Source organism: Alosa pseudoharengus, unplaced genomic scaffold, assembly GCF_046254945.1.
Source record: "Alosa pseudoharengus isolate Yale_2024_CS ecotype anadromous, Long Island Sound unplaced genomic scaffold, YU_APseudo_1.1 YU_APseudo_1.1_scf_4, whole genome shotgun sequence".
NCBI classification, from domain to species: Eukaryota; Metazoa; Chordata; class Actinopteri; order Clupeiformes; family Clupeidae; genus Alosa; species Alosa pseudoharengus.
In genome coordinates this window covers 5,681,808-5,708,276 of record NW_027468774.1, presented here as the reverse complement: position 1 = coordinate 5,708,276, position 26,469 = coordinate 5,681,808, and the positions used below count along the sequence as shown (strand labels likewise).

Sequence of the window (26,469 nt, the reverse complement as noted above, 5' to 3'; positions counted from 1 at the left end):
TGTGTGTGTGTGTGTATTTTGTGTGTATATTTTGTGTGTTGTGTGTATGTCTATGTTTGTTGTGTGTGTGTATTGTGTGTGCTGTGTTTGTGTCTATGTTTGTGTGTGCGTGCGTGCGTGCGTGTGTGTGTGTGTGTGAGGGAGTTAAAGGCTTATTGTACTGCCTGTTAGGTATAAAATTTACAAATATGGAATGGGAAGTAACTGCAACTTTTATTGGACAGTGAAGGTGCTGTAGCAACGGAGCCTGATGCATGTGCACACACCAAGCTGATGGTCGGACGTCTGATAACATCTGGCCAGTCAATGAGCGACTCAAGCTCTAATCGGTGCGCTTGTACAGGTGTACAAGTTGTACCTGCAGTGTTGATGTTTTAACGAGTTCGATGACATTGGTGTGTCACTAACTCAAATGCACTCTTGGTGTGGGTGGAATCCAACATGGTGGAATCCTCTGATGTGAATATGAGGTGGTGACTGGGGCAGCTAGGGGACGCAATCCATGTGAGCTCAGTCCATTTGAGTTTGGTTCCAAAACGCCAAATCCACCATTTTAATGAATTTTATATAAATCGTTTTTTTACATTTTGTTTTTCAAGTTATTTCAGTAGAACTGTAATTGGGCATGGTTGATTGATTTATCTTTACTCAATCAAAACAACACAACTGCAATTTGATTGATATTACCTGAAGTACACAATAAAATAGCCTGACTTTTTTTTTTTTTAAATAGCCTCATGTTTTTTTTTTTTTTTTTTTAAACGGAGATATAGCGTTTTGGAACCAAACTCTTCATTTATTCAATTAACATTCAGATGTAAAACAATCTGACCTCTGACCTCTGACCCGAGTCACCGATCTGCACGCTACAGCCAGGGCTACTTAGGGGATAGTGGGGTGACACGCAGCTTAGCAAAACCAAGACTGCAACTGTTAGAGTCTACATTTCAAACACACCAATCGGACCTGGTGAGCATAAGCATGTTGTACATAATACACACCAACTTTGCAGGAGCGTGAGCAGTGCTAATCGTGCAGGGCTTGCACCAGCCCTCCGAAACTACTCGTCACTGTTACTGAAATTGAAAGAGAAGCTAGTTTATCTCCAACACAGATGTTGTGGTGCGTTGAAGACAGCTCAGAATTCTGAATGTCTGACATGATTTGAAAACCCTGAACTCTTAGGGCTGAGCTACACCAGGCACGCAACTGAAGCGCTCTGTTCGCGTTCCGTTTGCTGCAACAATTAGCTTCCATTATAATCAATGGAAGTAGCTACACCAGACGTGATAGCGGCGCGTACGTTAAAAAAAAATAGACCATTCATCTAAAGTTACGCGCCTGGTGTAGCTTCGCTGTTAGTGTTAGTGAGTTCCAGTCAAATGTAAACACAACAATGTGGCAATAACTCAACAGTGGACCTTTGCTGTCTGAGTAATACTAATAATAATGAAATAAAAAAAATATCTTGACACACTACCTCTTCTTGGATCTTCTAACACATGATACATACAAACAGAGAGAGAGAAAGAGAGAGAAAACAAGATGTGAGTTTGGCAAATAAGAGAGAGAGATACAAGTCTGGTGCAGAAAAAACAGACTAAGAATGAAGCAGAGACGCCACCAGAAAATGAAGATGAAGGCAGGCCAGAGCTGGGAGCATGGCGAAGACACACACACACACACACATACACACACACACACACACACACACACACACACACACACACACACACACACACACACACACACACACACACACACACACACACACACACACACACACACACACACACACACACACACTTTACAGTCACGTAAACACACACTTAAACCTCTACACAGATGCTTACTGAATTCACCCGCAGAGTGGCTCCACTACACGTACACAACACACTCTACTACACGTACACAACACACTCCACTACACACACTCCACTACACGTACACAACACACTCCACTACACGTACACAACACACTCCACTACACGTACACAACACACTCCACTACACGTACACAACACACTCCATGACACGTACACAACACAACACACTCCACTACACGTACACAACAGAGTCCACTACACGTACACAACACAGTCCACTACACGTACACAACATACTCCACTACACGTACACAACACACTCCACTACACGTACACAACACAGTTCCTATTGGCAGTGGGCCACAGCTGTGTATTTTGGTTTCAAAAACGAAGAGAGTGTGTGAAAATACCGCAGGTTGCTTCCTCCTTCTCACATACACCCTTTTTGGGAACGTGGACCATTTCTGAACACACACACACACACACACACACACACACATGCACACATCGACTTAAGAGAGCTGACCACAAACTGCTAAAGCACACGCAGGCTCTAGACACTTGGTGTGGGTATAGCCAATGCATTTAATGTGATAATAATGTAACCAAGGTGATGGTTGCTGTGAGAGACAAGTATTGACAGTAGAGCATGTGTGTGTGTGTGTGTGTGTGTGTGTGTGTGTGTGTTCAGACATGTGCTTACTTTTAATAATTATATGGCCCTTTACAAGTAGAACGCTCCATTGACTTGAATGGGATTTCCCAAAGTTCTACCGGTCATTATTTTTGTCTAAGGACCTCTAAATAATGACCGCTGTCAATGGCAACGGATTTTTATTCAAAAGTGAAGGCAGATGCTTGATCAGCTGAGTTTGTTTGATTTAAGTAAGTGTAAAGAGACATATCGAGTTTATTTTTTCGTTTTGGCAAGTAGCCGTATAATAAGCGGGATAATGTATAGAACGCCCCCAGAATAAGTCCCTTCAGGGTGAAGCAAGACGGTTCGGCCTGCCGGGACTTATTTTCCCAATAATGACCGGCGTTCTATACATTATCCCTTATATACAATATGCTAACAATGAATAAGTTTGGATTAAAGTAACCAAATGTGTGAACAGAGTTCATATTTTCTTGTGTCAGCTGAGGATGTCTATCAGTCGTACCTGATATCCATCAGTTGATTAATTCATTCATTAAACAACTCATCAATCATACAGCGGTCACACATCAAGCACAGTCCAGACGAGAGTGCGTCAGAGTCATATGTATTATGTATATGTACTAACAATATTTATTATACGGCTCTTCACAATGCTAGTAGAACGCTCCATTGACTTGAATGAGATTTCCCAAAATTCTACAGTAAAATAAATTCATGGAATTACCGCTGAAACATATAATTACTAGGGCTGTCAAAATAACTGATTCATTTCGATTAATTAATTTGAGAAAAAATAACTGATTAAAAAAATTAGTGCAGATTAATCGATTCCGTATGACCTTTGACCCCGAGCCGTTCTAGTCAGTAAAAATTAGACTGTAAAATGAAGGAGAGAGAAGAAAACGTGCTGCCTGGATCATTGATTGGAACATTTACTTTTAAAAAACGGCCTGATGGTGTTGATAAAAATAAAGTGTTGAAAATAAAGTCCTCTGCAATGTCTGCAGCAAGGAATTTGCATATCACCGGAGTTCATCAACTCTATAGTCGCACATCAATGTAAAGAAATAAGTGCTGACATTGAGGGGAGTGTTAATTTATTTTCATTGTGTCCCCTAGGTTATATCTGTGGCCTGAAATGCCTTGTATGTGAAAAAAAACTTCTTCCCGAAGCACTTTTGAATTTATTTCCTCAGCATATTAGGTCATATCATAGATTATTATGGCAATTATTTGAACAGTGAAAATAATAATAAAAGAGTTTTTGAACTTTAATGTCACTAATGCTGATTATTCAATGATTCATTTGAATTTAAATATTTAAAATACTTTCACAGCAAAAATTATATATGCGATTAATTTAGATTAATTAATCACAGAGTATGTAATTAATTAGATTAATTTTTTTAATCGATTGACAGCCCTAATAATTACCGCTGTCAATGGCAACGGGTTTTGTGCTTCTGATTTACGCCTTACATATCACTCCGCAAGTAGTCCGGTCACTTCTTGCAATGGAACTTTATTAAAAAGTGAAAGCAGACAGTTGATCAGCTGTGTTCTAAAGAACACACACACACACACACACACACACATACACACACACACACACAAACACACACACACACACACACACACACACACACACACACATTTGCACTGTATGCCTTTTTTGCTGTTGGTGTTTATGTATGTGTGTAGGGTGTGAATGTGTGTCACTAACTCAAATGCATTAAAGCGTACACTTGGTGTGGTTGGACTCATGGAAGCGTACAGTATGTGTGTGGGGCTGTGAACGTGTGTCTGCGTCACTTATGCTCGCCTTACCTGCTGAATAGGGTTCCTGTCTGTCCACAAATATAAACTCCTTCCTCTCGTACTTTGCTCTGATCCACTGCTCCCGTAGTAGCCTGCAGATTGATATGGAGTCAACAGCACATTTTAGTCTCCTAGCTCAACACAGATGAGAAAAATTAAAGGTATCCTTAAAGGTATCCAAAGCAGTTTGGCTGGCAGAAAGTGGGCAAGAAATGCCTAGTACTGTACATAAACAGATGTGCCACCCGGGGGCGGTGGCAGTGTAGCCAGAACAAGTTGCGGATTCAATTCCCGCTGTACCCATGAGCAAGGCACTTAACCTCGAGTTGCCATGGGGACACTAGCCCAAGTAACAATGTTCATATGGGAGTCACTTTGGATAAAAGTGTCAGCCATATGAATAAGTAAACAAATAGATAGTAAAATAGCAAAATAAATAAGTAAACAAATAGACAGTAAAATAGCCAAGTAAATAAGTAAACAAATAGATAGTAAAATAGCTAAATGTATAAGTAAACAAGTAAATAGTAATTGTCACACACTTGTTGCCTCAACCTATAAAATCCTAATTTTCGCATAACCATGCACCCGTCTTTCACATACATTGACTTATTTGTGGCGGCCCACCACAATATCAACATTGACCACCACACAATGATTTTCCAGGTTGTACTAAATTGTGCTTAAATCTGGTTAGCATCATAACCATGCTGCGCTAATTTGCTAAATCCTGTTGGATTCAAGTTAATTCTGTAAACCAACCACCACAAATAGAATTAAATTCTGTGGGAAACACTGCTGCACGTAACCCTTGATTGTATCATCTGGCTGCACAGCTACAGTAATTGCTCTGTAATAGCTCTGTTTGCTCGATTTTGTTTTACCCTCAATTAAACGGAGGTGATGGTGACAAGGTTTACAAGTTGCAAAAACCAGCTGGCTGCGCTAGTAAACGTTCTTTGACCAAAAAGCTGTTGGGCCCGTGACGTCGGACTTAACGACCGAAATAGCCTGCTCCCTACAGTACTTCTAGATAGATAGATCATTTATTGATCCCCAAGGGGAAATTCAAGAAATTCTTTCAGCCACACTGGACACTAAAAGAACAGGGGAACTGAAAATATTAAAAATGAGGGCTACCCTCATTAAATGTCCGAGAAACAAATAAAGGTATAAATGAATGAGTGGATGAATTAATTGTTATGAATGAAGGACAAATTTCAATGACTCATGTTCAGAGTCAGTTTAGTGTTGTTTCAAAGCACCTTAGGAAACGCCCCGTGCTTAGAAGAGCTGTGTAAACGCCCCGTGCTTAGAAGAGCTGTGTAAACACAGGACTGGACAGGTGTGTGGAATGTGGAGTCCTGCATCAGCTACTTTCCCGCTCTTTTGTTGCTATCGCTACATCATCCTCAGCATCTTTATGATGCCAAGCTTCATATGTGCATACACACACACACACACACACACACACACAAACTGCAGACAGTATATCCAATGTTAGCGTGCATTTAGGGAAGAGCAGAGCAGAGCTGGCCCTCGCTGCAGCTCACTAATCCATCCTCTCTCCCTCTCTCTCTCTCTTTTTCTCTCTCCCTCTCCCACTCAGATCCTCTCTCTCTCTCTCTCTCCCTCTCTCTCTCTCTTTTTCTCTCTCCCTCTCCCACTCAGATCCCCTCTCTCTCCCTCTCTCTCTCTTTATCTCTCCCTCTCCCACTCAGATCCTCTCTCTCTCCCTCTCTATCTCTCTTTTTCTCTCCCTCTCCCACTCAGATCCCCCCCCTCTCTCTCTCTCTCCCTCTCTCTCTCTTTATCTCTCCCTCTCCCACTCAGATCCTCTCTCTCTCTCTCTCACTCTCTCTCTCTCTCTCTTTTTCTCTCCCTCTCCCACTCAGATCATCTCTCTCTCTCTCTCTCTCTCTCTCTCTCTCTCTCTCTCTTTTTCTCTCCCTCTCCCACTCAGATCCTCTCTCTCTCTCTCTCTCTCCCTCTCCCTCTCATCCTTACAGTGAAGCTACACCAGGCGCGTAATTGAAGCGTTTCGTTCGCGTTGTGTCTGCTGCAACAATTAGCTACACCAGACGTGATAGCGGCGCGTACATTCGAAAAAAATACACCGTTCATTTCAAATGAATTTTACGCGTCGCGAACGGAACGCTTCAGTTACGCGCCTGGTGTAGCTCATACCTTAACGTCATCCTAAACTTAATCTTCATCCTCATCCCTTCTCCTTCTCTCTCTCTCTCCCTCTCTCTCCCCCTCTCTCTCTCTCACTCTCCCTCCCTCTCCCTCTCATCCTCATCCTCATCATCATCCTCTCTCCCTCTCCTTCTCCCTCTCTCTCCCCCTCACTCTCTCTCACTCTCCCTCCCTCTCCCTCTCATCCTCATCATCATCCTCTCTCCCTCTCCTTCTCCCTCTCTCTCTCCCTCTCCTTCTCCCTCTCTCTCTCCCTCTGCCTCTCATCCTGATCTTCATCCTCATCCTCACAGAGCACAGTGTGCATGGTATAAAGCTGTCTATTGTGTTTTTATGTACTCTTTGCAAGTTACGTAGTTTTTTCTGAATCGAATATCTGGGGCAGCTGTGGTCTACTGGTTAGGGCTTCGGGCTTGTAACTGAAGGGTTGCCGGTTTGATCCCAGAAGGAAACATGTGGGCGGGGGAAGTGGTTGAGCACTGCTCTCCCATGCCCACATCCATGGCTGAAGTGTCCTCGAGCAAGGCACCGACCTGACCCTTCACTGCTCCCCGAGTGCCGCTGTAGCAGGCAGCTCACTGCTCCGGGTTAGTGTGTGCTTCATCTCACTGTGTGTACACTGTGTGCTGTGTGTGTTTCACTAATCACAGATTGGGATAAATGCAGAGACCAAATTTCCCTCACGGGATCAAAAGAGTATATACACTAAAATGTTCACCAACCAAACATGCAATATGTTAGCATGCTCATATGTTAGCATGCAATATGTTAGCATGCTCATATGTTAGCATGTTATTTAGTACTCTTCATCAGGCCCTTCATGGGCAGGCCAAAACTATCACTGACTTCATTCATTTACACGCCCCCAGGTCTCTCCCATCTGCTGGCTCTCTAACATGACCCTCAGCCACATGACCACATCTCAAACATCTCGCTGCTCCGCGTCTGTGGAACCAATTGCCAGATTTACCACTCCACAGTAAACGCACTTCCTCCATCTCTGCGTTTACTGTAAAGGCTACAGGCTCAAACCCCACCTTTATGCTCCGGTCTTCCCAGCCCCTTTAATCTTCTATCTGATGTCTGTTATGTCTGTGAGGCTTTAACTCTGTAACGCTTTTTCCACTACAGTTCTCAGGTTCTTTGAGGTTGGGATTTTTCTGCTTGTTGGTAAAGGTCTTTAAATCTTGATTTATAGGTATATTACAATCTGATGTATATACTGTAATGTGTACAGCACTTTGGTCAGTGAAAGCTGTGTTTAAACATGCTTTATAAATCCTGTACTTACTTTCCTCACTTGAAAAAGTGTAACAGATGTAACACTACTGCCAGTATTGTCCACTGAATCTAAGCTCAGTCTTGCTTGAAGCAGGTCTACACATTGGTGGAACTGTGACATTACTATGGGAGTTATGCAAACACCTTTTACTCGCCAATTTCCTGTGCTGTAACAGTTAACCCTGCTGTATTTACTCAGTCCAGGAAGCAGTGAAGAAATATGGAGGCCTGAATTACAGGAAGCGAAAGGCCCCACCCCAATTCAGTCATCCAGGTCAAAGGTCAAGCCCAGTAGGACGATGACCTCACAATGACATCTGATAACAGGGAGTGGGTGATTTCATGGAGCTCAGTGTACAGGTGGAAGTGGCGAGGGTCAGAGGTCACTCACATGCAGTCTGTGTTGGTCGGCCTGTAGTAGAACGCAGGGATCTTCTGCTCGTACTTGGCCACAGCTGCAGTATTTCCAGCAGAGGCGATGAACTTGGGCACAAAGAGGAAGAGTGTGAGGAAGAGTACAAATGAGAGAGATATAGGATTGAGAATGAGAGCACACAAAAAAACACACCCATGTGCATAAAGCTTCTGCATTTGCATTGGTTGTTTAAGTGAACTACTTCATAAAGGTGTGTAGATGTCTCACTGTGTAACCTGTGCCACATGTTGACTGCGTGCATGTCTTTGGGCCAACTCAACAACATGCACACATAGAGTATATATAACTCCCTCTCTTCTCTCTCTTTCTGTGGGTGTGGGTATGCATGTGTGTGTGTGTGTGTGTGTGTGTGTGTGGGCGTACGTGCACGCATCCCTCTCTTTCTCTCTCTCTCTCTTTCTGTGGGTGTGTGTGTGTGTGTGTATGTGTGTGTCTGTGGGCGTACGTGCATGCATCTGTCTGTGAGAGAGAAAAGGAATCCAGTCTAACCACATGCACACACACACTGAATGTATTTCTGCCTTTTGCTTATGAGAGTGCAACTCATTTACTGAGACAGGAAGGCCGACAGGCATGCAGACAGACAGTCAGTCAGACAGACAGACAGACAGACAGAAAGTCAGTCAGTCAGACAGACAGACAGACAGACAGACAGACAGGCAGACAGACAGACAGACAGACAGACAGACAGGCATGCAGGCAGACAGGCAGTCAGACAGACAGACAGACAGGCAGACAGGCAGACAGACAGACAGACAGACAGACAGACAGGCAGACAGACAGACAGACAGGCAGGCAGACAGGCAGACAGGCAGTCAGTCAGACAGACAGACAGACAGACAGGCAACTTTCCTCTTGGCCTCACCTTGACCTCCTCTGCTTCCCAGGGGTCCATGAAGATGGACTTGACCCGGCTGATCTGGGAGATGTTCCTGTGCAGGCCGGAGCAACTGTGGCACACAAAAACACCCAGGGTGGAGGATGCCCACTTGGGCTCTGAGAACAGGGGGAATAACACACAGAGATACAGCTTTATCAAGATGTGTTAGTCCAACGGATTGAATACTATAAATTAGTTTATAAATTATGTTTGACACTGAGCTGTAAAACTGTTTTGTTGAATACCTTTGTACATTTTGTAAACATAAATCATTATAAGTCCAGATGCACAGACGTGATGAATATTATTGTAACTGTACAAGAAAGTAAATAAATCAGACTGTGTTTTACGAAATGTGAATTTTAATCATGACTTTGATGCTACTAGATATTTGTTCAACCACTGAGCAAGAACAACAGGCATAGCCTGACACCAACAAGTTATTCAGGCCCAGCACTGAAAGAAGCTGTGAAAGCACAGGACCCCTTGACTCACACTTAAACCAGAACCACAACCCTAGAAGATTGATAGATAGATAGCTACACAAGCTATGCAAAAATATGTCATCTCTATCTAAATGCTGCTGAAGGCACAAGGCATTCAGATCAGGTGATGCTCAGGCCTATCCAGGGCTAACCTGAGAAGGGGCATCAAAAAGGCCAAGCACAACCACAGGCTAAGGATGTAAATGTGGCAAGGCATCCAGGCCATCAGACTACAATATTACTAACTCCAACCCAACAACAACCTGGCTCTCAACACCAAGAAGACCAAAGAGCTCATTGTGGACTTCAGGAAGTCAAAAGCTAGCACACACGCCCCCATCCTCAACAACGGAACTGAGGTGGAGCATGTCACCAGCTTCAAGTTTCTGGGTGTCCACATCTCTGAGGACCTCTCTTGGACCCTCAACACCTCTACCCTGATCAAGAAGGCTCACCAACGTCTCTTCTTCCTGAGGAGACTAAAGACGGTCTGCACCCCAGTGGCAACCAACCAACAAACAACACAATTGCACTACCCTATCCCATCCATAGTGTTCTATTGCACTACCTTATCCCATCCATAGTGTTCTATTGCACTACTCTATCCCATCCATAGTGTTCTATTGCACTACCCTATCCCATCCATAGTATTCTATTTATATTTCTAAAATGTACATACTGTAATTACACTTATACATATTTTACTGCTCTTTATACTGTTCTTACTGCACATACACTTATTTTTACTACTCTTATGTTACTGTTATTACACTGTACATATCTGTACATAATGTACATATATGTCTATATACTGAATATCCATATTTATTCTGTTTTTCATAATATTGCTGTTAATACACTGCATATATCTATATTATTTTTTACTACTCTTATAATGTTACTGTTACTACACTGCAAATATCTGTACATACTGTACATATCTGTTTATACAGTTCATACTGAATATCCATTACTCAGTTTTTTATAATATTACTGTTCACTGCATATATCTATATTATTTTTACCGCTCTTATAATGTTACTGCTACTGTACACTACACATATCTGTACATGTTCATACATTATTATTACTGCATATCCATATATATTCTGCTCTTATAAGGCTACTGCTAATAATACATTGCACATGGGCAGCCGTGGCCCACTGGTTAGCACTCTGGACTTGTAACCGGAGGGTTGCCGGTTCGAGCCCCGACCAGTGGGCCGCGGCTGAAGTGCCCTTGAGCAAGGCACCCCGAGCGCCGCCATTGTAGCAGGCAGCTCACTGCGCCGGGATTAGTGTGTGCTTCACCTCACTGTGTGTTTACTGTGTGCTGTTTGTGTTTCACTAATTCACGATTGGGTTAAATGCAGAGACCAAATTTCCCTCACGGGATCAAAAAAGTATATATACTTATATACACATATTTATATTTATATTTCATTTATAGTACTGTAAACCATACCCCTTTTATGTCTACATTGCACTATATTCTACTGTTTATACTGTTGTCTCTGTTGTACTCTGCACAATTACAGTAAAGTCTAATCTAATCTAATTTAAATAAGCCCTTCTCAGACCCACTAACCACACACAGCGTGCGTCTGAGCCTGTGTTAGCTTGCTCTTGGGTTAGAGTTTAGTTTAGAGCTAGAGCAGTGGCTTGGGCACCCATGTGTGTATGTGTGTGTGTGTGTGTGTGTGTGTGTGAGTGAGTGAGTGAGTGAGTGAGTGAGTGAGTGAGTGAGTGAGTGAGTGAGTGAGTGAGTGAGTGAGTGAGTGAGTGTGTGTGTGTGTGTGTGTGTGTGTGTGTAAGTGAGTGAGTGAGTGAGTGAGTGAGTGAGTGAGTGAGTGTGTGAGTGAGTGTGTGTGTGTGTGTGTGTGTGTGTGTGTGTGTGTGTGTGTGTGTGTGTGTGTGTGTGTGAGTGTGTGTGTGTGTGTGTGTGCGTGTGTGTGTGTGTGTGTGTGTGTGTGTGTGTGTGTGTGCGTGCGTGCGTGTGTGTGTGCAAGAGAGGAGCTGCAGACCACAGACTGAAGTCTATAATGAGGTCAGAGGATGACCAGAGGCATGTAGAGGTGTGGAAAGGGTGTTTGAGAATTACAACGGAAATAAGTGAAACGTGACAAAAAAGAGTGAGACGCACAAACATGAGACCACAAAGCTAGGCTGAGGACACGCGGTGGGGTTAAACAGGAAGAGCTCGAGAGAAGCCAGGCGGCACAAGAGAGGGACAGGCAGTAGCCGCACCGCACCGCTCACATCAGAGGAACACAACACATTCACATTCCACAGGCGCTAACAGGGGGAGGAAGTGCTCAGAGCTGGAGACACCCTTTAAAGCTCTGAACAGTCGACATCACTTCCTTCAAGGCACTAAAGAGCTGACATCACTTCCTTTTTAAGCACTGAAGACCCTACACTTCTTTTTTTTTTTTAAAAAGCACTTTAGTCTAAGTCACTTTCTTTAAAATGCTGATCCTAACCCTAACCTGTCAAACATTAAGTTCATGTCTGAACAGAAGAACAAATAAGCCCTTCTGGCATCCTTTAGCATCATTCAGTCATGGTGACTGTGAAGTCAGTAAAGGGAGTCCACTCCACTTCAACTGGCTAGCCGCAGAAGAGCGACTGGGGCACATCATGGAAGATGCCATTAATGGGAGCGATTATGAGAGTCATCATCAATACATCTTCAGAGCATTAGACATTTGATTTGAGAGAGCAAAATCCCTACTTTCCTCACATCCTAGCCACGGGACACCAGACCCTTCTCATTTGAGACTGAGAGTGGGTCTGGAGAGGGTTCATTGACTTCCAGCAGCGGCATAACTGACAACCCGCATTGATACTTGAATGGCATTACTGTAAAAACACTTACTGTAAATACAAATGAAGCATTTAAAAGCTGGATAAAAAACCTGTATTACAAGTCATTGACACACGAGTCTTGCACAACAGAATGTGTCCCAAGACATGTCTGGAGAGACTGGTGATGATGTAGGCTACTGTATTTCTGGCCTGATCTGAAACAATTCACTACCAATGTTTTAAGGAGTCATCCCCACATGCAGACTCTTGTGCTATACTACAGCTTAACCAGGAAGGGAGTAGGACGTTTCCAGTTAACACAGACTTTGCGTGTGAGGACCATATTATGTAATCTGATTCTGATTCATACTGTAGCTAGCTGTGTAAACAAAGTTGAATAAATCCCTTACTAACTGATCTTTGAGCATTTTCAAAACTTCTTATGTTTATTGGGACCGCACTAATACACAAACTCACAAATACAGTGCAAGCTGCCCTGCACCTGTCTAATCCGCGCGTTATGGTTTCAACATCTCACCTGACCTGTGAATTGTATGCAACATCCGTGCCAAACCAGAAAGACTGCATGCCACAGCACAAGAGCCAACACGCAGGCTGAAAGGGAACACTTGAGCCGCATGTGCGGATAACAGAGCCTTGAGCCGCATGTGCGGATAACAGAGCCTTGAGCCGCATGTGCGGATAACAGAGCCTTTAGAGAAGAGATCAAAGGCAGAGGCAGCGATTAGTTGCCCCATTACCACTTCTAGTCCAGTTCAGCTAGTTGCCCCATTACCACTTCTAGTCCAGTTCAGCTAGTTGCCCCATTACCACTTCTAGTCCAGTTCAGCTAGTTGCCCCATTACCACTTCTAGTCCAGTTCAGCTAGTTGCCCCATTACCACTTCTAGTCCAGTTCAGCTAGCAGCCCCATTACCACTTCTAGTCCAGTTCAGCTAGCTGCCCCATTACCACTTCTAGTCCAGTTCAGCTAGCTGCCCCATTACCACTTCTAGTCCAGTTCAGCTAGTTGCCCCATTACCACTTCTAGTCCAGTTCAGCTAGCAGCCCCATTACCACTTCTAGTCCAGTTCAGCTAGCAGCCCCATTACCACTTCTAGTCCAGTTCAGCTAGCTGCCCCATTACCACTTCTAGTCCAGTTCAGCTAGTTGCCTCTCACAGGCCTCTCTACCTGTTGATTCACTCTTTGCTTGAAAAGTGCTATACAAATAAATGTTATTATTATTATTATTATTATCATCAGAAGAGTTCTGGCATTCTCACACTCCTGGATCAGTAAATCGGAACCAAAAGCAGGCCCATAAACAAACAGTGGCTCTGAGTCGGAAACTAATTCAGCCAATCAACTTGTGGCTTCAGTATGGAGCGGTGTAATTTGATTGGATGTTGAGCTCAAACTTCAACAACGTTCTGCCAGACTACATTATACAACTATTCAGAAACAATGGTAACATTTTGCCAGATCAACACAAATACCCTCCAACAATTTGTTCTCAGACAACACATGCTGTTGTGCTGTTGTAGCTCTGACTTGAGCAGAACGTACGTGTCAGTTGAGCCACCATGTTAAGTATGTGTGTGTGTTGAGCCACCATGTTAAGTATGTGTGTGTGTGTGGTGTGTGTGCACCATGCACACACACACACACACACACACACACACACACACACACACACACACACACACACACACACACACACACACACACACACACACACACACACACACACACACACACACACAGCATGTTAAGCCACGGTTTTAGGGGCAGCCGTGGCCTACTGGTTAGCGCTTCGGACTTGTGACCGGAGGGTTGCCAGATTGAACCCCGACCAGTAGAAAGCGGCTGAAGTGCCCTTGAGCAAGGCGCGGGATCAAAAGAGTACATATACTTATACTTATAGTTTTACCAGAATTAAGAAGGCCTGGCCGCTCTGTCATTATGGACCTCACAAGATGTCTTATCTGAAAGAATAATTTCCTCCATAGTGTATAACACATGCATGCACATCACACACACACACACACACACACACACACACACACACACACACACACACACACACACACACACACACACACACACACACACACACACACACACACACACACACACACACACACACACACACACACACACACACACACACACACACACACACACACACACACACACATATACATACATACATATCCAGTTGCACATCATTGCACTTGTTGTGACCAACTCCGACCAGTAGGCACGGCTGAAGTGCCCTTGAGCAAGGCACCTAACCCCATGCTCCCCGAGTGTCACTGTTGTTGCAGGCAGCTCACTGCGCCGGGATTAGTGTGTGCTTCACCTCACTGTGTGCTGAGTGTCTTTCACTAATTCACGGATTGGGATAAATGCAGAGACCAAATTTCCCTCACGGGATCAAAAGAGTATATATACTTATACTTATGGGGTGATGCGTGAAGGCTGCTAATGTAGGTGGTGCGTGTAGCGGTAGCCAGCTCTTGGGCAGGTTTTGTACCCTGTATAGCTTGGGGCAGGGTGAAATGACTGCTATTTGGTCTGTGTCTTGGTTTGGTCATGAAGAGCACAGGTGCAGTCTGGGAAGTTATTTTGACATCAATGTGCCCGTGCACCAGCAAAACTGAACGTTTTTATTAAAAAAAAAAATCTTTCAGATCTATATGGTAGGCTAACACTTCACACATTTCAGCCATTAGGAAATCTCATCAACATTCCACTGACATCTCAATGAAGACACAGAGACTGGAACAGTTTAATATGAAGGCCATTTTGGTAACTCTAGTAAGAAATAGTGGTTAACACCCCATATGGTCATTTCTTTATGTTAGAAGCGGATTCAACAAGAATGAACATACATTGCAATCTCATATTTGCCTAGACAATCACCCATAGCTAAAGTATAAGACTAAATATATAACTATCTAAGACAATTAAGGATTGGCCATTTTTATTTGGTTTCATACTTGTGTCATATCAGCTTTTTTAGGCCTACAGAACAGTGGTTACAGGAAAATGCTTGCTTAAAACTTAAAACATATAGCGTCAGAATCGTGCCAGGGCAACAACTCAGAGGGGTTTAATGTCACAGGTAAACAGGTAGGCCTATAACTGGTCTTAGTCCCTCCTCCTGCACACTGCACCTTCTGAAAATAATTTCCACCATGATCTGCCAAACTTGGTAATAAGTGCATGAGGGAACTTTTCTTTCCCAGAAGTTATCAATAACCTCTATACATTTTCATTTTATTGTTTTGCATAACAACTGGCTCATTGTTTGCTTGTTTTATGTTAGCCTACAGTTTCTCTAAAGTTTTTATAAGTATGTCTCAGGCCAGTTTTGGTATCTGGCTCATGGACGGATTATGAACTTTCGGGCCCCTGGGCCCAGATGTATTAAGGGCCCCCCTCACTAATTGTTGCATATGTGATTTCCTATATTCTGGTGCATTTTGGGGATGGCCAATACTTTAATTCAATCAAAGGCATAGCCTACATCCTGATGTGTTGATATTGAGGCAATGATTCCATGCAATGGCTTGGGCTTCAGGGCCCCCTGACACCTTGGGCCCCTGGGCCTGGGCCCGGTAGGCCCGTGCAGTAATACATCCCTGAACTGGCTCACTGCAAAACTTGCCCAGTAGGCCTACGAGCTACACTCCAAAAGTCTGAAATCATTACAAACGCTGGCCTATACACTCAAATATGGACCAAACAATGTCCTATGTCAAAGTTCTCCCATTGGGGTCTAGACTAGACATACTGACAGTGGGGCAACCCACTCCAATAGGCCTACAATTCGCATCAAGGGAGTGGGTCATAGGCAGAAGACAAATAAAAGTCACCTTGCCAAATTGGCAAGCTGCCCCATTAAGTCACCTTAATTCCATTGCTGCCTGAGACACTTTTTCCACTTTCCACAGAATTTCACAGAAATGTCTCAGTAATGTAACCATTCCTGTTTGCCCACAGCGCAGTGTAAACCAACGCTGATAACTTTTGAGATAGCTGAACACAAAGGCACTGCTTGGTTTCAGGGTGTGACAGAAGAGGTAAGGCGTGAAATTCAAGATAGGCTACTTGTTTTACAAGACAAACGCCACATGGAAATCGCATGCACCCGAATCAATGAAAAATAACAAAAATAACATTTATCTTTCATATGTTCGTTTCTCCAATGCATGAAAGGAGTTCAACATTTGGCCTACTTTCAAAGTTCAAGCCCAACGCCCCTAGACCTAGCAGGTGCATCGGCCGCAAGCCACCCCGCGCCGTGAAATTCGTCACGGACATCTCTTCATCTGTCAGGGTATGCTAGCCTCACGGTCACCTGGATGCCCGATGGGGAAGTGAGTGCGCAATGTAAACAAACAATTAGACTGCCGTTTCTTTACCTGCCACACCGCAATCAACACAGTTTCCATTTCCATCTGTTTCCAGAAGCTCCATCAAAAGTCGCCGGTTCTTATCGGATGCTGAGGCCATGCTGACAATGTTGATTCCTCCAAATGCGCTGGGCGTAAGGGACTCTCTCCAGATCAGCAGTCGTAGGGCTGCAACTTGAATCAAATAAAATCTATTCGCTATATACCAACTCGAGGGTTGCCATTTAAGTGTATCCACTCAAGCAATAAGAGAACGCGCGCAGTTTCATAAGTTAGTCTACATTAGGCTAAATAACAAAACAAATCAAACAAATATATTTCACAAAGCAATGTGCGGCAGTCAGGGCTGCTCGCAGCTTTCGCAGACGCTGTGCTCGATATGCATAGCTACCTTCAGTTTCCCATCAGTCTCCCGTCCTCCTTCAGTCGTAGGACAGAGACCTCAAGTGGTCATTTTCAATCAAGTTTCCTCTGTCAGTAAAAAAAAACTGTTGCCGTTTTAAAAGACTTCCCACCTCCCCTCTAACCTCCCCTGTTAATCAGAAGACATTCGACTGGTTTGACAGATTGAAGAATAACCTGTAATAGCAGTAGCCTATGCGCATGCGGCGCTTTTCGCAACTGTGTTCCGCTAAAAAGAAATTGCACTTTTGCGACATCCAGTTGTCACAAATGGCGCAAACGCAACTCAGTTGATGACGTGTTTACCAGGGTGCTTGTCATTTTCACAATTGGTTATTGCATTTAGCATACGCTTTTGTCCAAAGCGACACAGGCAACAAATAATAAGACAAAATGTAACAGTAAACTATTGAAAAAGTTAGTAGGCTAATACTAAGGAGAATAGCAATAATAAACAACAACGTTTATTAAAACATTAAAACAACTGCTGCAGCATCACAATCTTACTAAACAAACGACGCTGACAAGCAGGTAGGCCAGCTAACAATTCAAGTCAAGTCAAGTCATTTTTATTTATAAAGCACATTTAACATAGGGTAGAGTGGGGGAAAACGCCCCCCTTAAGGAATATGTGATATTACTGTGAAACAAAAAGCTAAATATATGTAGAATTGCTATCCTAGTTTTGAGTGACAATGTCATGAATTATAAACCAAATATGAAAATTGTCCAGAGTTAACAGTTAATTAGTATTTTACCAACAACAAAAATTGTGCAAAAGGGGCGTTTTGCCCCAGCGGTGGGGTAAAACGCCCCCCTGCGGTGGGGTAAAACGCCCCCCAAGGGTGGGGTAAAATGCCCCCACCCTGTCAAAGCAATGCCCCTCATACATTAATAGCAAAACCAAAAGTAAACAACTAAAGTAAACAAAATCTATTGAGGAGCAATAACATATAATCAATAAATTGATTACAAGCTACTATATTTGATCAATATATTGGCAATATCCAACTTTGTTTTAGTGACTGCTGAAAATTAGAACACTTGCCTAAAAATCCATTTTTCTTTTGTTTTCTTGAAGTACAGAGCAAATCATGATCATGGTAGGCACATTTAATTTGTCGTCACCAGAGCACCACCCACATACATCTCATTAACAATGCAGCTCATTTGCATGTTGTGAACTTGAAAATGAAAATGAAAATCGAGAAATGGAAAATAAATCGCAAGCAGGTGTCAGTTTTCATTTTATTTATCATTTTGGCATACATTTTGCGCATTGTCAGGAAAAGGCAAAGTCAAAGTGAAGTTTGCATTTTCATTTTCCAACTAACATTTTCATTTTCTGCAGTAATATACCAGGATGGTAATGAAAATGAAATGACAAATAGACGTTTTCAATTTATTTTTATTTTTGTCACAAATGTATTGTGTTTATCAGGAAAATTAAAAGCCAAATGTATATATTTCATTTTATTTTTAAATTTGGCAGGATAATTGCACTGACACTTCGAAAATTACATGGCAAAACGAGTTTTTCATTTTAATTTCACTGTTTTCATTTTAATTTTATTAATAGCAGGGGAAAAAAAACATAGTGGGCGGGACTGTGCAGCTCTATAGACAGTGACAGTAAAGCAAGCCTGTCTTTGCAAAGACAGTAGGCTTACAGAACAAGACCAGACATAAAACAAACGGTAACAGTGAATTACAATAGTTCAGCTTGGAGATAACCATGGCCTGCAAGAAGTTGTATTTGTGTGGAATCTTGTGTCAGATAAGGTCTGACCTTCCTAATGTTGTAAAGCAGCGGTTCCCAAACTTTTTTCCCCGCGGACCACCTTCTACATCCTGACTCGGCTCGCGTACCCCCACCATCCAACACATAAAAAAGTAACTCATTCTATTGACGCATTCCAGGCATCGTTGTTTAATTAGCCGCCCTACATGATAACATAATAAAAATGTGCAACTGGTCTATGAGCTCTCACGTTACAAAAAACAGTGGAGGACCACATTAGTATGGTTAGGTAGCATCTCACTGCAGACCACGCACTGTGGCTTTGGGCAGTCTGTCTCCCAATCCATCATACTTTAGCTTTCTTCGCGCAGTCTTTTCTGTCTTGTTCTTTCTTTTGTCCCCTGCGCTCCATCTCCACCTTCATTAGTCTGCCCCCCATCCCATTCCATCGTTACCTGTGTCCTGCTCTGTTTCTCTCGCTTCTCCTCTTCGATCACTTTAATTAGGCCTTTTGGACAGTGTCCCTGTTTTTAGCCAGTTTTCCATGTTTACGCAGCCTTCTACCTAGCCTATACTTCAACGAAACTAACGCGCCAGATATTCTGGCTGCCCGCAGGAAATCACGTGTAGCCTATTGTGTGTAGCTTATTTTTTTAATGAAAACATACCCTATTATAGAGTTGACAAATGATTTCCTTTAATTTCACGTTTCCATATCATTATAACCCGATTCGAAATTATGTATTATTTATGAATTAATTAGAGTATGAATTAATTAATCATTTTTAACTCCTTTCCGCCATTGCCCTTTTCATCTCGCGTACCCCCTAGTGGCAGCTCGCGTACCACAAGGTTCGACAGAGTCTTATGATTCGTAATTACACTTAGCAGACCAAGCTCCATACGTCTTTCCACAAAGAGAAATACAGATGACCTAGAGCAGGGGATCCCAAACTTTTCAACGACAAGGCCCCCCAAATACCACTAGGTTCTAGCCAAGGACCCCCTTGATGTGTTATTAAACCCATCGACAATACTACGGCAAATGTAAAAATACATTAAACTAATCCTAAAAATGATTTCACTTCGCGATAGAGCATACAGTGTGTAAAAATAGCATTTGGGGCTTTCTGCTATATGGGAGCCATCACTCTACTATTATTCCCAGTCATTATCATGGAAAATATAATGTTCAGATATGCAACAAATTATTATAGTGGCATTGTATAACAACCCTCATAGTAATAGGTATATTTTACATTTTTCAAATTATTTATTTGTTGCTTTTATTTTTCCTTCCAACTTGCTGAGGCCCCCCTGGCACCCCTTACGGTCCCCACTTTGAAAACCACTGACCTACAGATCTAGCTGCCACCATGCATGAACGAGCGTGATAAAGACAGACGGCAACCGGCCATTTATGAAGGCAAAAAGCTCTCACTATGAAGCTCTGTCAAGCGCTCAGTATTCACATACAGTCAAAGACAGGTTAAAGGTAATTTTATAAGTTTAATTGACAAAACTCAAGTACAAAAGTCAGTGTGTAGCAAAATTATTTCCCATCTGATCTAAATTGTTTCTAGAACAAGACAGCATTGTGAATCCAGTATGCACCTATTGTTAGAGACAAAAGTGATTTCACCATGACATTGACTTCTTTCACCCTTAATTAAAAAATAAAAATCATAAAATAACGTTGACAGTGACTACTTTAGGCTCTGAGGCATCAGAGACGGCGACTGCGGGGCAGAGAATCGGGCAATGCGGCTCGAAACACCGCGACCAGAGGGGACGGACGCGCGCCACTCTCTATCGGGAGGAGTTGGAGCTGGAGCGCGAGCGATGTCTCCTGCGGCCCGGAGATCTGGAGCGGGAACGCCGGCGAACAGGTGACCGTCGCCGTGGTGACCGAGACCTATAGATGAGGAAGGATCAGAGTATGAAGATGCTTTGAATGTATAAGTGACACTCGTGCCTCGTTTATGCGGAACCTTTGAACTCAAGCCCAATGGCAATATTTGTTCATGCATCTAACATCTATGCAAGACACAACAGGGAAGTTGGGGGAACAGTTACTGAAAAGGAGCCAATCATGCAAAAGAACACTAAAACTGCGGGATATTTGAAATGCTCCTTTTTCATCAAACAACAGGAGCTGAGTCGAGCATGACGCCAGTCAGAGGCAAGTACCAACCTTCGCCTCATGCGGGGAGGGGTGCGTCGCCACATCGGTGGGGGCGGGGGCATTCTGCGTGGGGGCGAGGCGCGTCGCGGGGGAGGGCGAGTACGCTGGGTCAATATGGCAATGGCGGTGATCTCCTGTCCATCAATCTGACCTGAAAGACCAAATGTGATCAGTCAGTGTAGTCTCTCACACTCACACACACACACCCCGTTACAATCATGGCATTTCAGTTCAATGTGTTGAAATGCATGGTGATCACACTGGACATGTTATTAATGGCCGGCATGACTGGGGCCCTTTATACTGATGTAAGTTTCAACACAGTATTAATCATCATCATCATCTAGCCTCTGGTGATGCCCATCTTTTCTACACACACCTTTTTTAACACTGCCTATTGCCAGTGCTGCAAGGCTTGCTCCCCTACCGACAGCCAGTTTACAGGACGCTAGTTCTTCTATAGTGCTAGCTTATCTACAGGATGCTAGTTCTTCTACAGGACGGTAGTTCTTCTACAGTGCTAGTTCTTCTATAGTGCTAGCTCTTCTACAGGATGCTAGTTCTTCTACAGGACGGTAGTTCTTCTACAGTGCTAGTTCTTCTAATGGACGCTAGTTCTTCTACAGTGCTAGTTCTTCTACAGGATGCCAGTTCTTCTACAGGACGGTAGTTCTTCTACAGGACGGTAGTTCTTCTACAGGACGGTAGTTCTTCTACAGGACGCTAGCTCTTCCATAGGACTGTGACAGAGTGACCCACACTGTCACTATGTTTATATTATGTTTTTTGGCATGTTTTTTCATTGTAGGTGGTATGTTCCTTTGGCAAAGTGCATAGATTCTGTTACTGTTATTTTTCTGCCAGTGATAGTGTTATGATTTCAACTGCAGGTTCTTTGATTTAGTTTGTGTAGTTGCGCTGGAGGCGCAAGAAGGGGCGTGTGCCCCTGGGTACCCAAATTGGCTGATTAGCCTATTAAGGAGTAGGCCTGTTTTTAGGGGAGGTCACCTGATCACTTTAAATCCCTGTGGAGGGAGAAGGCGAGTCCTCTGGATTGCACATGTTGTGCGTACCTGACACTGCTGTGAGTGTTTAGGAAGAAGTGGTTATTTACAGTCAAATGTTTGACTCCGCGTTTCTTTGTATTTTGTCTAGTCTATGAGTCATTGTTTTTTTGTAATTAATATAGGTTACTTTTCACGGGTGTTTTTGGAGTATATCCACCGAGTCAATAAACCTTTTTTACACCGCGTTTCTTTGTATATTGTCTAGTCTACGAGTCATTGTTTTTTTGTAATTAATATAGGTTACTTTTAACGGGTGTTTTCGGAGTATATCCACTGAGTCAATAAACCTTTTTTACACCAAAACCTGTCTGCTTCTCCTGGACCACGAGGCTACATTATCACAAGGACGCTAGCTCTTCTACAGGACGCTAGCTCTTCTACAGGACGCTAGCTCGACGCTAGCTCTTCTACAGGACTCTAGCTCTTCTACAGGACGCTAGCTCTTCTACAGGACGCTAGCTCGACGCTAGCTCTTCTACAGGACTCTAGCTCTTCTACAGGACGCTAGCTCTTCTACAGTGCTAGTTCTTCTACAGGACGCTAGCTCTTCTACAGGAATCTAGTTCTTCTACAGTGCTTAAAGGGAAAGGAGTGTAATGACCACTGGAGGTAGCTACTCCATTTCTCACAATGGCCTCTGTTAAAGATGTCGTCTGTGATTCTTGTAAAAGGTTGTTGATATTTCAGATGAACAGGCTATCAGATTACATCCCTCTGTTCCACGCAAGGCTGGAATGACGTATGGCTCAGACATTATGTTCTCCTCCCATTTAGAGAGCCTGACTGTATACCAACCCCAGAGTTGTAGTGAGCACAAACAAATGCATCCCCTTTGGTTTTAAAATGCATCTTGGTTGATCCAATCACAAGTGGTCAGGAGGGTATTCCAAGTTAACTCAGAGTAAGTGGTAAACCTCCTACAACAAGAGCCCTATGACATTGTTTTTTTAGGTGAATAAAGCCATACAGCTCTTCTATTAGGAGGTTTACCACTTACTCGGAGTTAACTTTTGTCACTAAACCACGTACTTGGAATACCCCCCAGTTCTAAAGACAAGTGTAAACAATCACAGACGCACTTTGATCCAATCGCTGCCGAGGTGGTACGAGACTCATTTGACCACATAGCTTGTTGTCTAAATGTTAATGTGTTCTGATGCATCCTGGACAATGGGAGTTCTAATGAATGTGATGTTAGCAATAGCAGAACTTAAACACAAGTGCTCAGCATAGTATCTTGACCGTACACTTTGCACACGTGTAAAATGTGATGCGTCTCAGCTGACCAATTGTGATCGGATCACAAAAGACGCATTCTAAAATCAAATGTGCACAGATCCATAGAGGACAGCAGCTGCAGTGTCATAAGGCACAATTAGCTGAATTTGAAACCACAAGAGGCATAGTGCTCATGAACAGAAGTGCACTGGTTTAGAATCAAATACTAGTTTTAAATGTCAGCCTACCTCCATCCATGTACTTGAGGGCTTTCTGCGCCTCTTCTGGCGTTTCGTACTCTACGTAGGCATAGCCTCGCGACTGATGGGGGTGGAATCTGTCCGTAGGCATGTCCACCATCTTTATCTTCCCATAAGTCGCGAAAATCTCCTGAATGTGGTCCTACACAATACAAAAGGGGGGAAAAAGACCACCACATTTTGACTGTTAGCACAAAGATTTCTGCTAATTGTGACAAAACACAGAAGCTTCACTTAATGTCAGTCAAGCTGCCCACACACTTATACCTCATGCTTAGAATTAGTGGAAAAATGTGAAGATAGGTATGGTTTTGTTTAGATAGACCAACAAGAAAAGTGTCTAGGTGACACTATGATCTCTGCAGATGGTCCTGTAGCTACAGTGCATCTACAATTTCTACGTCACAGAGATGGCAGCCACACCTTGGTAACGTTGCGAGTGAGTCGTCCGACATGAATTTTGGTGGGTTTGGGGCTGGGAGATCTCTTCTTTCTCTCCTTCTCCTCCCCTCTTTTCTGTGACCTGATGAAAGAAATTGAAATCGAAAGAAATTTCTTGAAAGAAATCTGGTACGTCCGGCACAAGGACAACAGACAGAATGCTGCCCCACTAGAGCATTTAACTCATACAGATAAGTTATCATTAAATATCACAATTCAGCACAGAAATATTACTGGACTGGTACTCACTATGACGAGCTATAAAGCACACATCTACTTTCCATTCAACTTTAACCTGTTTAAGTTGAACTGTAGAGAGGACTCTACTCACTTTGAGCGGGACCTGCGTCGGTTATCATGCCGTCTGCGGCTGGGACTAGGAGATCCCGATGAAGAGGAGGAAGAGGAGGAGGAGCGGGAAGAGGAACCGGAGCGGCTGGAACCGGATGAGGAGCTGGATCCACTGGAGGAACCCGAGCTAGAAGCGGAGCTGCTACTGGAGGACGAGCTGGAACGAGACCTGAGAGGGAAACAGAAGATGATGGAACAATTCTCAACGTCACAATTCTGCAAATATTTATACAAACTCCAAAGTGACATAAAGAGGTGTGTATTGGTCGGGTATCTGATCCGTATTGACCTAAGCAATAACCGCTACACAACCCTGGCAACATATACCCCCAATTCAACATGCTTCAGAGTTCAGTGCTCTTGACAGAAGTGGAGAAACAGACTCGAGAGCTGAAACTGCCCAGGTATCAGTGTCATGAGATCAATCCATATCAGCACAGAAATGCAGCCTTAGCCTTGCAGACAGTCAAGCGTCATGGAAAAGAAATAGTCTCCAACCTCTGCTGATCATCAATATGAGGAGTCTACAAAACACTACGGTATATACAATGCAGATCCTCACAACGCCATTACACCATACATGGTGAGGGTAGAGGGGCCCCAGGCCAAATAATAAAACCATTGATAAATAAAATTAATAAAACCATTCATATGGAGCCAGAGGGTGTGGCACTTCTTTACCCTCCAGCGACCTTACAGTCACCTTCAATATTACAACATACTTGGTCATCTCAATCTTAGAAAGATAAATCGAGACGACTTTGTGACATGTCTAGGTGAACAGCTGCAACTGCTTTGAAATTTAGTGAAAGATATTTGTGCAAAATGTATGCATGCATTATGCATTATGTTTCGTGACATCAGCTATTGATGATGTGCCAGCACATCAATTATCGACACAGTAGTTGATAAAACGTTTACCCACAGTAGTTGATAAAACGTTAACTGGCCTAACATTATACAATGATCATCCAACACAGCCTCCGTGCCACAAAAAATCGACGAGACACTGGATTTACTTGTAAATAAATTGAGCAAGAATGTTTTCATTTGAGATTAACATTAACACCACCATACCTGCTGCTGCTACTTCCTGTGGATGCACTGCGACGTTTGCGAGTCTTGTCTCGGCCACGGTCTTTCTCTGTTCCTTCCTTGGTTCCGGACTTCTCTTTGCCTCGCTCTTTGGTTTTATCCTCTGACCGCTCTTTCCGTTTCGTAGGTGACGGTGCCCTAAGCACGAAGAAAGAAAAGAGTGTCTCACTGAACAAGCCATACTAGTACCTTAACCCAGCAGCTAAGTTAGCAAAAATGTTGATAGATAAAATGGACCAAAAAGCAAGTTACTGTCTGATACTTGTGCTTGGAGAATTACTAACGTCACTGTTGGTGCTTTACAATTTCAGACGAATAGGACGATGTATGAAGTCCTATTTAATGTTAAAGTTAGTGTTAGCAAAGATTCTGGTGTTAGTGTAGCAAGCATCTCCAGCTGATGCATTTGTAAACAAAGCTGCTGAAACATCCTACGTGCTAACAATAGGGTTAACAAAAAGTTACAAGTCCCAAAGACCCAGGGTGAGATTATGCATTTCTTTCCCTACGTATATATCAATCCGTGAAGTGCGAAATCAACCTAGTTATCAGCCGTTTAGTGATCCGTTGGCATTAACGTTGGTAGTACGAAAGCTCCCATTTATTACAGTTCGAGCCATCAAAGCTAATTTGAGTCGTGTTATGTCCACTTAGGAGACACATTTACACGAATTTAAAGTATACTTCTACATTAGTATAATTCGACATTTCCCTACGTTTCTAACAATAACTATAAGAAAGGATTGAAATAGATTCTACATTGCAGTACTTACATTTTCAAGTCAATGGTACAAACAATTCCCTCCCACTGGCCTCGGTGTGTCGCTGATAGATGACGTGTCTGAAAGATGATGTCATCACGTAGTCGACGTGCCATACGAGTGTTTACATTA

The 26,469-nt window shown here is 43.1% G+C and overlaps 2 protein-coding genes across 2 annotated transcripts in view; both read right to left on the bottom strand.

Annotated features, from left to right (window-relative positions):
- The window catches only part of LOC143103247 (arf-GAP with dual PH domain-containing protein 1-like), a 30,386-nt gene extending 12,996 nt beyond the window's left edge, over positions 1–17,390 (bottom strand). The window contains exons 1-5 of the mRNA XM_076267067.1: positions 17,208–17,390; positions 16,826–16,990; positions 9,087–9,217; positions 8,177–8,268; positions 4,315–4,397 (exon numbers count right to left, since the gene is read on the bottom strand). Of these exons, the coding sequence (XP_076123182.1) occupies positions 4,315–4,397; positions 8,177–8,268; positions 9,087–9,217; positions 16,826–16,916 (397 nt within the window). The 5' untranslated portion in view covers positions 16,917–16,990; positions 17,208–17,390. The remainder of the gene's footprint in view (positions 1–4,314; positions 4,398–8,176; positions 8,269–9,086; positions 9,218–16,825; positions 16,991–17,207) is intronic.
- Positions 17,391–20,448: 3,058 nt separating this feature from the next.
- Positions 20,449–26,468, bottom strand: LOC143103246 (uncharacterized). The gene is made up of 7 exons (XM_076267066.1): positions 26,350–26,468; positions 25,559–25,714; positions 24,462–24,650; positions 24,113–24,212; positions 23,678–23,831; positions 21,154–21,295; positions 20,449–20,874 (listed from the first exon to the last, which is right to left on the bottom strand). Exons 1-7 carry the CDS (start codon positions 26,451–26,453, stop codon positions 20,769–20,771), a joined length of 951 nt encoding a protein of 316 aa, XP_076123181.1. The 5' UTR covers positions 26,454–26,468; the 3' UTR covers positions 20,449–20,768.
- Position 26,469: the final 1 nt, after the last annotated feature.

Excerpts from the sequence above, each read along its gene's own strand:
- LOC143103246 (XM_076267066.1), bottom strand. The coding sequence starts at position 26,453 with ATGGCACGTCGACTACGTGATGACATCATCTTTCAGACACGTCATCTA. Across the intron at positions 21,296-23,677 it reads CCTCAAGTACATGGATGGAG|GTCAGATTGATGGACAGGAG; the intron begins GTAGGCTGACAT and ends TTGGTCTTTCAG. Across the intron at positions 20,875-21,153 it reads CCTCCCCGCATGAGGCGAAG|GTCTCGGTCACCACGGCGAC; the intron begins GTTGGTACTTGC and ends CCTCATCTATAG.